General features: G+C 32.3%; 1 protein-coding gene across 1 annotated transcript; it reads left to right on the forward strand.

The window, feature by feature from the left end:
• Positions 1 to 419: 419 nt before the first annotated feature.
• On the forward strand, positions 420 to 11,796 carry LOC145562323 (uncharacterized). Its single transcript, XM_081622555.1, has 12 exons — positions 420 to 559; positions 653 to 751; positions 855 to 939; positions 1,338 to 1,407; positions 5,772 to 5,832; positions 5,979 to 6,032; positions 7,396 to 7,552; positions 7,653 to 7,749; positions 8,417 to 8,526; positions 9,216 to 9,322; positions 11,121 to 11,231; positions 11,340 to 11,796. Exons 1-12 carry the CDS (start codon positions 464 to 466, stop codon positions 11,451 to 11,453), a joined length of 1,161 nt encoding a protein of 386 aa, XP_081478681.1. The 5' UTR covers positions 420 to 463; the 3' UTR covers positions 11,454 to 11,796.
• Positions 11,797 to 13,630: the final 1,834 nt, after the last annotated feature.

The following is a 13,630-nucleotide window of genomic DNA, read 5'->3' on the forward strand; positions in this document are numbered from 1 at the left end:
CTCAATCCTATTTGCAACATTGTTCCAGTATTAATTTCTTTCACTTGTAGTCATGTTAAAATGTCGAGAAAGTGATAACTCATTTAACAGTGAAATTAAGCCCCTTATATAGAGTGTGAAATTGTAAATTATTTCTCACCAAGCATCTTTGATTTCACTTCCTTTAATCTCGTTTTCAGATTAAGAAAATAATCTCAATCCTAATCTATCTTATTAAAATGTAAAGAAAAGGAGACATTATATTAGTATTGAATGACCAAAACTACTCCTAATGGAATTTTTTATTATTCTACTTAATAAATTAATATTGACTCGTGGACTCAATTAACATTTACTTATGGACTTATGGTATAATACATATAGTAGTATTTAATTATTTAAACAAAGAACTATAGACCATAAAACGACCCAAAATTAAAACTCGTCCTATATTGTCATTTATTTGTTTGGAACATAAAAGAAAATGACAGAAAGTGGTGGTATGATGAGACCATTGATCGAAGCCATTCATTCCACTCCCACCAAAGCTGTTGTCTACATCGCCGGTGGCGCCGCTCACGTAACTTTCTCTCTCCTCCATTTTCCGCCATTAAAACACCTTCAATCATCTCTTACTTTTTCTTTAAACTAATGAATTTTGGTCCTTATTTAGGCTGTTGGATGGTTGACTTCAATTCCAGGAGCTTCTAATACTCTTCTTGAAGCTGTAATTCCTTACTCTACAATGTCCATGATCCAATTACTGGGCAAGGTTTGTTTCTTCTTTAATTAATTAAATTCGCCATTTTTATTTTCTGGGTATTATTTTTTATTTTCTGGGTGTTAATTTTTATTTTCATTTATTTTTGTTACAGATACCTGCACAATTTGCAGATTTGTCTACTGCGGAAGACATGGCTCTTGTAGCGTATAATCGCGCTTTGAGGATTTCGAAACCTGGTAATTTTTCCTCTCTTTTAATTTCCTATTTTCCTTCTAATTTTTTTTTACATTTTTTTATTATTAGTTTTTGGTATTGTAGTTCTTTAATGTTTCTGCTAATTCGAGTTATATTTCATTATTTAGTCTGTTTATATGCTTTAGCCTATTATTATTCTTAGTCTGCGTTTTCACTTAGCTTGTAGCTTTGCATATAAATTCTTTTGTATCAAGGCATTCAGCAACAGCAATAACAAAAACAATTTATCAGATTCCTTTATTTATTTATTTATTTTTATTTTTTTTGTTTTTGTTTTTGTTTTTGAGGGAAAAGATTTGGGTATTTAATAACATCATTTCATGTGGAAAGTGTGCTTGTTATTGCATTTTATCTTATTTATTGTATGTTGTTGATATAGGATGTCCTGTTCTTGGTGTGGGTTTCACTGGTTCTTTGGCCACGAATCGCCTGAAACAGGGGGATCATAGGTACTATGCTTCAAATAATATGTTGCTTAAATTTAATAATTTCCTGCATATGAATATGTGTGCTAGTGCTATATATTGTTGCTGTGGTTTCCATTGGTTTGAGTGAGTTGGTAAAGTGAGTTTTTTTGCGGTCTGTAAGGTGAGCATAAACTACATTCAAGAAGAGTTGTGTGTGATTCAAAAGTTAACAATGTGTTTGGATAGAGAGAAATGGAGGGAAAGAGAGGGAAGAGAAAGGGATGATATCATATGGAGGGAGGGAATGAGAGTGAATTTAAATTCCTTTTTCGTTCCCCTATAATAAGCCAAATCCTTTCAATATTGGAAAGATTTTGGAGCGAAAAGGAAGCTCACACACTCACTCTCCTTTCCTTTCCTTCCTCCCTTCCCCTTACTCCATAATTGCTTTCCAAACGGTGTAAAGCTTTAGTTTGTTTGCATGTGGTTTAAAAATTTTCCATATTTACCAGTAATTATCTCATGGAATTGCTCGACTATTGTGTTTATGACCTATTTGGTAACTGGTTATAAACAATGGTAATGAGAATGAATTTTTAAATTAATTTGGAAAGAAGATCAATGTTAATTCCCATGGTCACTAAAGATGACCCCAAATTGTCTAGTTTTTTTCATAAATTTCCATTCCCCCCTAATACCATCCTCCCTAATGGTAATGGATGCTAATGGAAAAACATGAACAAAACACAAGTTTGGGGAATGATATTATGTTTCCATGGAGATTATAGGTTGTTTTCCACACCAAATTACATTTAAATTTCATTTCCAATACCATGTTTTATTAGGCCATTTGACCACATTAATATAAAAGTTTGCACATTAGTGACACATTAGTATAAAAGTCCTTCTTATGCTACAAATCGGTATAAAAGTTAACAGGTTGCGACAAATTGGTATAAAATCTAACCATTTTCGTCATTTTATACTTTTTTATTTTTATTTTTTATTTATTTTTTATCTTGCCGAGGCACTCATCTATCATACAAGTACTTAATCTTTATTATCTTTTTATGTCCTTTTGTCGTTGCTAATACTCATTTAATATCAAATATGTCTCCCCTCCATGCTCACTTAAATTATCGACAGTTAGTAACCAAAAAAAATAAATAAATATTGTATTAGCAAACAAAATCCTCACAAATGAAAGGAAAGATATAGGATATAATGTTTCAAAAGTAGTTAGGATATATATATATATATTGTATATTTTCCCTAATTTCCTCTTTTATTTATCTCTTCTTTTTTATTCTTCGATTTTTTTTATGATTTTTTAAAAAAATCCAAGACATATTTAATGAATATTTAAAAGTGAAAAACGAAAAGAAAATGATAGATAACGTCTGAAATTAAGAATAATCATGAATAAAATATGCGCTTATTTGGAAAGAAATAAGATTAAACGTCGTCACTCGCTAACATCTATACTAGTAGGTCGCCATTTGATAACGTTTATACAAATATGTCGCCACTTGTTAAGTTTTATACCAATATATTGCTACTTGCTAACTTTTATACCAATATATCGCTGATGATAACTTTTAGACTAATATGTTATTAATGTGATAACTCTTATACCAGTATGGTTAATGGGCCCATTTTATTACCAGCATTCGGCAGTTAGTGATTTTTGTAAGACAAAACACTACTTAATGAAGTAAAAAGATTATATGTTTGTCAATGTAGTGGTTTGGATTATGATAAGTGGTGCAAGTAAGGGTTGCTAAAAGCTACAAATTTTAGCTTTCAAAGGAGAAATGTAGCTTTTGAAATGTTTTCTAATTTATTATTTAAGAAAACAAAATAATACACCTTTCATTTATTGAAACCTCTATTATCAAACGTTCGTACTTTGGCTCTGTGTGGTAGTTGGTTGATCAAAATGGTTGTATTAATTAGTTTAACTAGCCCGTTGCATTAGATGATTTAAATTATATTTTACTTACTCCATTTTTTATTAATCGCAACAATAGCCATTACTTAAAGTTATAAGAATATTATAGGGTAGAGACCAACGTGAGAACTTTATTGTATTAAGTATAATTAGTGGGCGTATATTTAATCATTGGCGTGAGAGAGAAATGGTAAAAAAGTAGTACAAGTGGGGTGAGTGGGAAAGAGAAGTATTAAATTAGTAGTGCAAGTAGAGAAATAATAAAATATTACTCCCTCCATCTCTAAATTAGAAGTCTATTTCTCTTTATTATGTGAGTAATAGATATTAGAAATAGGCTTCTAATAAAGGGACGGAGGGAGTAGTGAGAAGTGTTGTAATTAACTAACAACGAATGAAAAAGAAACTTTTGCAATTAATCCGAAATATAGAGAGTACCAAACACCAAAAAAGCTTCTGACAATATTTTCTCAAAGGCTTCAAACAACTCTTACAAAAAATTGGGTTTAAGCACTTTTTCATACCAGCTTATTATTATCTCAAACACAAAAAATAGTTGATTAGAGTCTAATCAATCCTGAAAAACTATCAATCACCTCTTTACCACAAGGCCTACAGTTTTAGACAACTAAACACTAGTCCCACAACTAACATCTAACAGTCACTCCCACAACTACCATCTAACAGTCACTCCCACAACTACTTCGGGCTAAACAAGTCCTAAATGACCTCCTAAACATGAGCATGGACCCCTTTTTTTTTTTCTTCTTTTCTTTTAGATTTTTTGGTTGGATGGGGGAAGGGGGTTAAAGTATAATGTCTCTTACTTTACAATGAAAGCAGGGAATGCCCCATTAGATATATGACATGTTGGAAAAGTGAAAAGTAGGGTGTAATATCAATGTGGTAATGGGAAAACAATTCATTGTAGAATATTGGAGAATAAGTGCAAGATCTCCAAACTACATAACTAACAAAAAGGAGCTAATTTAATTATCTAATACTCCCTCCGTCTTTAAAAGCTCTTTCTGTTTTGACAATGATTCTCATAAATAAATGTCAAAACAGGAAGAACTTTTAGAGACGGAAGGAGTATTATTTAGTGAATACAGCCCATCCTTGCCCAATTAATTTATGCTGTGAATAACTTATGTGTAAAATCTAATATCAACGTGATAATAAAGCTGAATGTTGTCCTTATTGATGACAGGAGCTCAAAACATTCAATGATAAATGAATTTTTACTTTTTATATTGGATATTGGTTCCTGTCATTTGCAAATTGAAAGGCTATTCAAATTTTATTTTTAATTCTCTTGTTTTAAGCTGATGTCACAACATATATAACAATGTATGTTGTTTTTCCTTATTGGAGAGTTCTCTAAAGTTGATGCTCATTTGTAGCTTTGTTGGCCTTTAGCAGTTGGGTGAATTTATTTGAACTAGAAAAGAGGCTAGCAGTTTGCAAAATATTTGAACAGGCAAGTACTAGTTACTTGTGTGTAATCTATGATGCATTATAAGAGCATAGTTAGTGCACAATACTATTCACCTGTAATTTGTCTTTTGCTTAGTTCTCTATATTTTGAAAATGTGATTGAATCCAAATAGTAATTTACCAAATACTTAGTATATGAAAAAATTGTGCTACTTGCAAATGATCTCTGTTATCAAGGTAAACATCATTAAGTTGAAAGCTTGTGATGGATTGTCCCTCAAAGGCACTCAGTGGACTTGGTAGTAATATTTTAATGGCAATAATAATGTTATTAATTCTTTCCTTCTTCCTAGGATTTGGGATGATATATTTTACCCATGTCAAGCCTAGATCAGTGCAGTTTAGCTTCTAGTTTTATATTTTATGTTAATATCTTAGATGTGGCCGCATGTCTATTGTTTATTACAAAAGGTAAATCCTGTGCTGGAAATTCGCATAGAATATTCTTGACATACTTGGTTATTTGTCAGACACAGACCTGTAGATATTTGTTTTGTGATTGACAATGATACTTTGTGTTTACGTTGTACAATATCTACCATGAGTCAATGATGACTCAGCTTAGACTGATTTAACATGTTAATTCAGCCAATTTCATGCTGCCTGTGTATTTTTCTTATGTTGACTTGTTAAGTGAAGTTGGGTTCATTTATGGTAGTGATATTTGCTACTTTTCTTTCCCACCCTGACTTATTACCCTCTCTGTCTATTATACCAACATTGGTCAATGAATCTTTAAAAGTTCTTTTCACCATGAGTTGATCACCTTTTAGGTGCTGACAAAGTCAGTCCCAATTTTTGTCACAGTGATATACTGCAAGTAAATGCCATGTGTACTTGAATTAGTTGATTAAATTGGGTCATGTATACATTGTGCAGGACTTCAAATGCTTTCAAGGTATAGCATGGCCTTATTGTCTGTAACCATTCTTATGCTGTTTTCCTTGATGTTTGCAAGGTTTCACATGTGCACCAGAACATCCAATCGTCTTTGGCTTTCTACTGTAACCTTGTCAAAGGTATATACTTTATTTTTTAGTCTGCTGCTGGAGTTAAATCCTCCAAAGAGTATTTGTATATTCTTAGGGAGTCACTCCTAATTCAGTTTTGTTTCAGTCCACCTCCCCGTTAAGTACGGTGAAATAACTCTTCCCAATTTCTACAGGGACTTCGCACACGAGAAGAAGAGGAAATTCTTTCAAGTCAGTTTTTGCTCAAGGTACTTGGTAAATTTCAAATAAGAAGAAAGCTCTGTTATTTTGTTATATACAATCCTTTCAGCGTGAATAAATTAGAGATTTCTCTTCAGATTCTTAAGAATTAGAAGTTGTCTTAAGTTAGGAGCTTTATTCATCCTTTGTACAATTGTACATTAGCATGTTGGTTCGATAGCATCCATTTGGTGTGCTTACAAGGCAACTTGCCTCTTATTGCTCTTCTGTGCTTTTGTTGAATAAGGCACCATGCTGGGATGTTATTGTAATGTATCATTCTATTTGCCTTCCTTAATGGACGTTAGCAAAATGCAGTTTTTTTTTTTTTTTTTTCCTTTTTTTTGGTAAATTTTTTTTAATGTGGTTTTTACCTGTTGGTTTCCAACCTTGCTGAAGTGGTAGTTCTCATGACAAGAAAAAACAGTCAAGTATCACCTGATGTAGAGGCGTCGAGCCAATATGGCCAACTCAAGACCATTTTGTGCCTATTGGAGGTTGATACAACCGACAAACCTGTGGCTTCAAGCATGACTCGATATGTGTCACAGTGGCAAAGTATGTTAATTTGATGTGCAACCAGCACTTTTGATCTGGTTGCAAATCATGGTTTGTAACCTTGAGTACACAACTGCACATGCATGTCATTAAAGGAGTGTCCGGGCTAGTATTTAGCATACTCTTAGTCAGCTTTATAAGTGTAAAGGCTGAAAGTTTGTTATCATATATATATATATATATATATATATATACCTTTTTTTTTTCCTGATTGTTCTTTAATAAGTGATGAAGAAATGCATTGGTACCAAATGTCCAATGGTCATAAGGTGTCATCCATGTAAAAGGGATGGTTAAAGTAAACAATATCACGTCCTTGTTATAGCCAGGGTGAAGGGCATAATGGACTGTTATTTAGTTGGCGACAAAAGCCATCATGCTTTTGGGTGTTCTTCACCAGTAACTATATTTGGAATGAAGAAATTTTAAGTTTTAAATGTTCTTATGTATACATTATCTGCTTTTATCTTTTCGAAATAATTAGTAAAAGTGATATCTATAGATTCTATACTCTACCATGGCATATCCTTGGAAGTCTTGTAGATTTCTATGTATTTGGATCTTCGAAGGATGTATTACCTTCAGTCTATGGGTGTCCAAAAGATGCATTATCAATCAAATTATGATGTTTACAAAGGATTTTCCACTTCTTTTGCTTGCTCTTTGTTGTAGTGGTAAATTATAAAAAATATATAATCCTATCTAACAAATGCATTGTAGTGCTGCACTCGTGCTTTCTCATTGAAGGTTTTCATAATCTTTTAGCTCAGATTATTTTCTGGGCATTGACCAGACCTCTTTGTTTACTGACAGGCAATTGCTGGTGCAAGTAAAGCTCCAGTAGATTTCACTCCAGCATTGAATGAATTGGATATTTCTACAGAAACGGAAAGTATGTTTAGTGAAGATGAGGAGTTAGAACAGCTTTTGAATGGACAAATATGTTTCAAGGTTTATGATTTTACATGTGGTATGTCATCCGTGGTTGATTCAAGGTTCATTTTGTGCAATCTTTTAAATATAGTTCTATTGTGTTTTTAGTATCTAGTATTTACTCATAATTATTTCAGAGGAACAGGCCTTGAGTGCTGAAAGAAAGATTATACTTCCTGGTTCATTCAACCCATTACATGAAGGTCATCTCCAGCTCATGGAAGTTGCAAGCAGGTAAATATCATATAGCTGGATTGTGAATATTGGTGTTTTGCTCACTTAGTCCTTGTCTAGTCTCTTTTGACATCCATTGTATGGTGCTTTTTGTTCAATTCCTTATTTGATTCTTTGTTTAATGGTGTTGGGGAATATGGATTAACGTATCGACATAAATGAAATATGGGGCAAAATTTAGCAAAATTTACATTCATTGCAAAAGTTGTTATCTGGTCCTTACTATAGTTGGTAGATGTTTGACCCTTTGGAGGTGTTAAAATCAGTGAAAGGCTGTCCTCTGCATAGTTAAAACTGGATTAAGCTTATTATTTGTATGATTTTATGGATTTATTTTCCAAAATGATTCATTTGAGAAATCCAATATTTTTAAAATTCAATTGGTCAGTTCCAAATTTTCCAATCACGAATTCATGATCTAATTGATCCACCAAATGGCCTTTCTGATTGAATTAGTTGGATTCGAAATTGTTGTGATTCAACCGTATGAGTTTACTCCTAATGGAATAATGAATGCAGCAAGCTCTTTTAGTCGCTTTGGGCGTTGTGAAGTTGATTTGTTTTAGTAAATTGTATGCTAATTCTTTGTCTTGTTTTTTTAAGCTTTTCATTTAAATTCGTCTTAAGGTTCTTTCTTCTGTTTCTTCAAAATGGTATTCATATGCAGCCTTTTGGGGGATGGATATCCATGCTTTGAGCTTTCGGCAGTCAATGCTGACAAACCGCCTCTAACAATATCTCAGATCAAGGATCGCGTTAAGCAATTTGAGATGGCCGGTGAGTTGAATTGTGCTGTCTTTATGTTATGGGGTTTATTGCCGATGGTTCCATTTCCATGCTATACAACAAAGTAATGTTTTGTTGGCAACTTATCTAGTCAATATAGTAGGCGTAATTCCTTGGAGAAAATATTGTCATGAGAAATATAATTTTTTTTGTATGTGTGTCTGTGTTGTGTGTATTTATTGTCTTTTGCCTTGTCATTTTTAGTCAATTAAGGTCTTGTTTGATATCAATGCCAAAGTTTTATAATGATTTAATATTAATCCTACTTAATACTTAAACTAGTCATGTTAATTTTGAAATTTACAACAAAGCTATGAAAACCTTATAATGTACTATATCTTATTTATGTACTTGCTTTTAGTTTTTAAAAAATGAAAATGTCAAAACTAGAAATGCTAATGAACAAGCCCTAAATTTGTGTCACATATTAGCCCTACTCCTGTTTCCTACATCGTATAGGTTTAGGTTTAGTCTCTTAATCTCTTTAAATCCCGAAGAGAAAGCACCTATAAAGGACAGCATCCCACGTCCAGTGGTGTTATTCACCAGAATATCGCTTTGTAACTGTAGTGTTTAACTTTTCTATCATGTATTCTCCAAATAGTTGTAAGCTGTGTGGTTGTTGTGTATCTATTACTTGTGACTAATACTGTCCTACTAATGAGTAGTTGTTTTGACAGGTAAAACGATAATAATATCAAACCAGCCCTACTTCTATAAAAAGGCTGAACTTTTCCCTGGCAGTGCTTTTGTAATCGGTGCTGATACTGTGGTTAGGCTTATAGATGTAAGATATCTTTCTATACTTAAAAAATATATGAAAATTCCTGCCATTGAGCACTCCATATTTCTTTTTTGTATTCTTGGTTGAATATAATTTGTGTGGGTGGGGATTGCATACTGGTACCTGGGTTGAGTTACTTAGGATTCCACTTTAAGTAATCAGAAGATTCTTTGTGGTAATTCCAAGAAGGAATAAAAAAAGATAATACGTGGACGGAGTGATGATTCCTATATCATTTTACAAATAAATTCTGATGAGTTGCTGATGTCTGATGGCTATATGTAACTAACCCAAAGTGCTGACTATATTGTTAAGTTCCAAAGAATAACCAGTTTTTTTTTTTTTAATTTTAATTTTATTTTTATTTTTATAAAGTTGTTAATATTCTAGTTCTCATTTATCAGCCAAGCATTGAGACTTGCTAGTATGATAAAGTGATTCCTTGTGATCATCATATGATGTCCATGGAATTCTGTTTTTGTCAAATCTATGCTCTATTAGAGGACTGATATATGATATTACTGTATACTTCTACTTGTGATTTTGGGACTATATGCTCAGGTTTGCTACTTTTTTCCTTTTTTTTTTTTTTTTAATTTATTTTTTATTTTTTATTTTATTTTATTTTTAAGACGGTATGAAAAAGAAACATAAGGAATAATTCCTACTTTAAGGAAGCCCTCCTCGTGAGGATAATTCCTACTTTAACTTAGATTTTGCTACTGGTGTCCAATACAGGTATATATGTTGGTGTCATGTTTGGCTGTTGCACGCTAATTGTGCATGAATTTGGTTCATATATAAGTGTTGAGTGTCCATAAACATGTTGGGGTATTGAATATCCGACATGGGCACTAGATATTATGTAAAGAGTATGAGCAACATATGCTGTATGTATGATTTTGTGCTTTAAATGTAACCCATGCCTGCATTGATGTTGTATATACAATATGACAGTGGTTAGCTATTAGTCTCACACTCTCACCTCACATGTATGAGTTAGGATGGCTTACAAGTATTGGGAATAATTCAGTTTTCTGTTTTCCTTTTGTTGCGTTTGCAACCAACAATAATTCTCTGCTTAAATTGGCTCATTAACCACCCTGTGTTTCTTGAAATAAAGAGTCAACATACTATTGGAACTTAAAAGATGTCATAATTGTTCTAGCATTCTTCATCATTCTGTGTAAATTTAGAATTTAATCTAGGTGAATTATGTCATACTTGTTTTGTAGGAGTATGTTTTATCATTCTGTATCCCATAGTACTATACATAAATTTTTTTTTCTCTTTTATTATTACAGTTTTTTTCTCCTATATTAGTAAATTTGTACAATAGTTTAATTTATCATGCATAAGTACATGTATATTTCCTTTGATGATTTTTTGGGAGAGAAAAAAAAAAAAAAAAAAAAATCACTGGAACAAACATCGGTACTGCCTTCACTCCCCTCATCTTCAAAATCCTGGTTCCGTCATTGTCTCTCTGTTAGGGGATGGTTGTATAATTTTGATTCCCTTTCCTTGGGTGGGAGCCTCTTTTGTCTTAAGAGGTGTTTGGGTAATTTTGAATGTCATTTGCCAGTTGAACAAGGTTTCTTTTCGCACATGCATATGTTTTGTGCATGTCTAATACATATATATCTCAATTCACATACTGCATTATACAACCCATTCTGTCTTTTTATTCTCGCACAGATACTTGTGCTTTTTGTTGCTTTTTGCTTTTTAATGGCTTCTGGTTGAAATGCGACCATCCCTTGATGCTTCAACTTACTTAATCTATTTCGTAAACTCACAGCCAAAGTATTATGATGGAAGTTACAACAGAATGATAGAGGTACTCCTTAAATGCAAAAATACTGGGTGCACCTTCATTGTTGGTGGCAGAACTGTGAATGGTGTTTTCAAGGTATTTCATTCTTCTGATACAGGATGTGTCTACTATTTGTCATATTGTAATCTCTTATTGCAGTTCATACATAAAATTACTTATATGCCGTGGCATACATTTCTGCAGGTTCTTGAAGATATTGATATTCCAGATGTTCTAAAAGACATGTTCATCCCTATACCAGCTGATAAATTTCGGATGGACATATCCTCGACAGAGCTTAGAAAAAGAGTAATGTGACTGCCATTTTCATTGTCAAGATTGATGCTGTTTATTTTTGGTTTATAGAATGTTAATAGACTTGGGGGTGATTGGCATTTTGTACATAATATAAAGCATAGAAACTCTATTTTCTTAGAGTTATTTTTTCTCTGTAGGATTTTATAGTTTCTTCTTTAAGTTCAACACAACAGGCTGTTTGCAGTATGGAACAGTTTAGAATGATGCGGGCTGGATTCATTAAGGTCCTTATCTAGGACTTCATCTTTTTTCTTTTCAGATCGGTTCAGATGGAATGGATTGAACAAACTAATGTATAGTACTACAAATATAAGAGTTTAATTGAGAATATATACTTCCTCCATTTGTTACTTCTTCGTATTAGAATACTAGATATATTGCTTTGACTTTATACGATACTTATATTCTAAAGTTGATCACTTTTATTTACTAATAACAATGATAAACATTATTATTTTATTATCAAACTATTAAAATTTTATAATTTCAGTATTATATAATTATAGATATAGATGATTGTAAAAAATCAAAGCGATGCAATGGAAGAAGTATTTCATATTATATTATGAAGTACTTCATATCGATTAGTAATGAGTTAATAAATTGGATACAGGTCAAATCTTATATAGACCTTATTCGGATTTAAACTTCTACATTGGGCCGGGTAAGAATTCAAATTGGATTGTTTTCATTTGGATTGGGTTGGAATTGAATCAGACTTGGACCAAGAAACTAATGAAGAATGTCTTGTTGCTAATCCTATCAACAATAAGATTCATGCAGACGAGTAAAACACATGATATGGATAATTGGACTAACCTGAAGCATATTGACGTTTTATCAAAGAAAATTCAAACAAAAACACAGGAGAAAATTACACTAAAATTTTCCAATTTTATTTCATGAACAAGTTTTTTTCCAAATAGTAATAGTACAGCAGACAAGAATAATCACTGCATCAATGAGCAACCTCTCATCAATTACAAAAGAAAGGAAGCTACTATACTGTAATTTTTACTTCCTATAGTTACAAGACAGTAAGACTGCATTCAACCTCCACAACCACCACCACAAGCAGCCGCGCAACCGGTACCGTGCTCCACGTGTGTAACGCTGTCTTTATCACTAGACGCACCATCTGCACAGGTGAAGATGATCACAATAGCCGCTGATGAAAGAAGAGTGAAAGTGATGAAACAAATCCACCACCAGCTGCTGAGTTGATACACATTAATCTCTCTTGTCATTTTATTATCCTAATTAGTCTAACTTTTTTCTTGTTTTATGGGCTGTTTTCCTTATCCTGTTTAATTAGTGGGATTGTCAATTTATTCCGTTGACTTTTTTAAAATGGTATGCTGCCTACCCCACTTTTTAAGCTTGCTCTAATAAAAGTCTTTATCTGACATGTTTATTAAGCATCACTACTTTTTTTAATTAGGTGATTGCAACGGCCCTTAATTTCTTTATTAGTGATGCACATGATCTTTGAATACTTTAAAGGCGTGGTTTATATATATGTGCTCTAGTCTGTTTTCTTACACAAACTCCGCATGTAATGTTGAACGAACTTCATTTGGTGCACATGTGAATTGTCTCGAATTAGTCCTATAGCATGTTGGATTTGAGATGGAACATCTTTGAACTTGTAATAAATGGTCTAAGCTATATATTCTTTTGTCCTTTTCTTATCCGGGTGGCCTATAGACGTAGTCACATAGATACTTGGAAACTTTTTCGCTAATCAATTATTGAGATTATTTCTATTTTAGCTAAATCTTTGAATTCAGAGAAATATGATCAACTTGATCATTGTTCAGTTAACAACTTAACAATACTAAATACGTATAGTTTCCTAAAAAAAAAAAAAAAAAAAAAAACTAATGGCTCTTCTTTTAACAACTAATGTGGATTATCAAGAGAGGGAAAAAACCTGTGAGGTTTATTTGCATCTGACTGGCATTATATTGAACATAGTGATCCTTATGTTAAGCATAATGACCCTAATTTTAACATAGTGACCTTCATTATTCATATTAATCGGTATATAAAAATTTTCATTTAGAGGGAAAAAAAAAAAAAAAACCTCTTATATATACTCTTTATAATACCACAATTAATTTTATTTCAACATAAAAATAATCTTTATCCAAATGTAGTGACCTTTGTTTTTATTA

This window comes from Chenopodium album, chromosome 10 (assembly GCF_948465745.1).
Source record: "Chenopodium album chromosome 10, dcCheAlbu1.1, whole genome shotgun sequence".
Taxonomy (NCBI): domain Eukaryota; kingdom Viridiplantae; phylum Streptophyta; class Magnoliopsida; order Caryophyllales; family Amaranthaceae; genus Chenopodium; species Chenopodium album.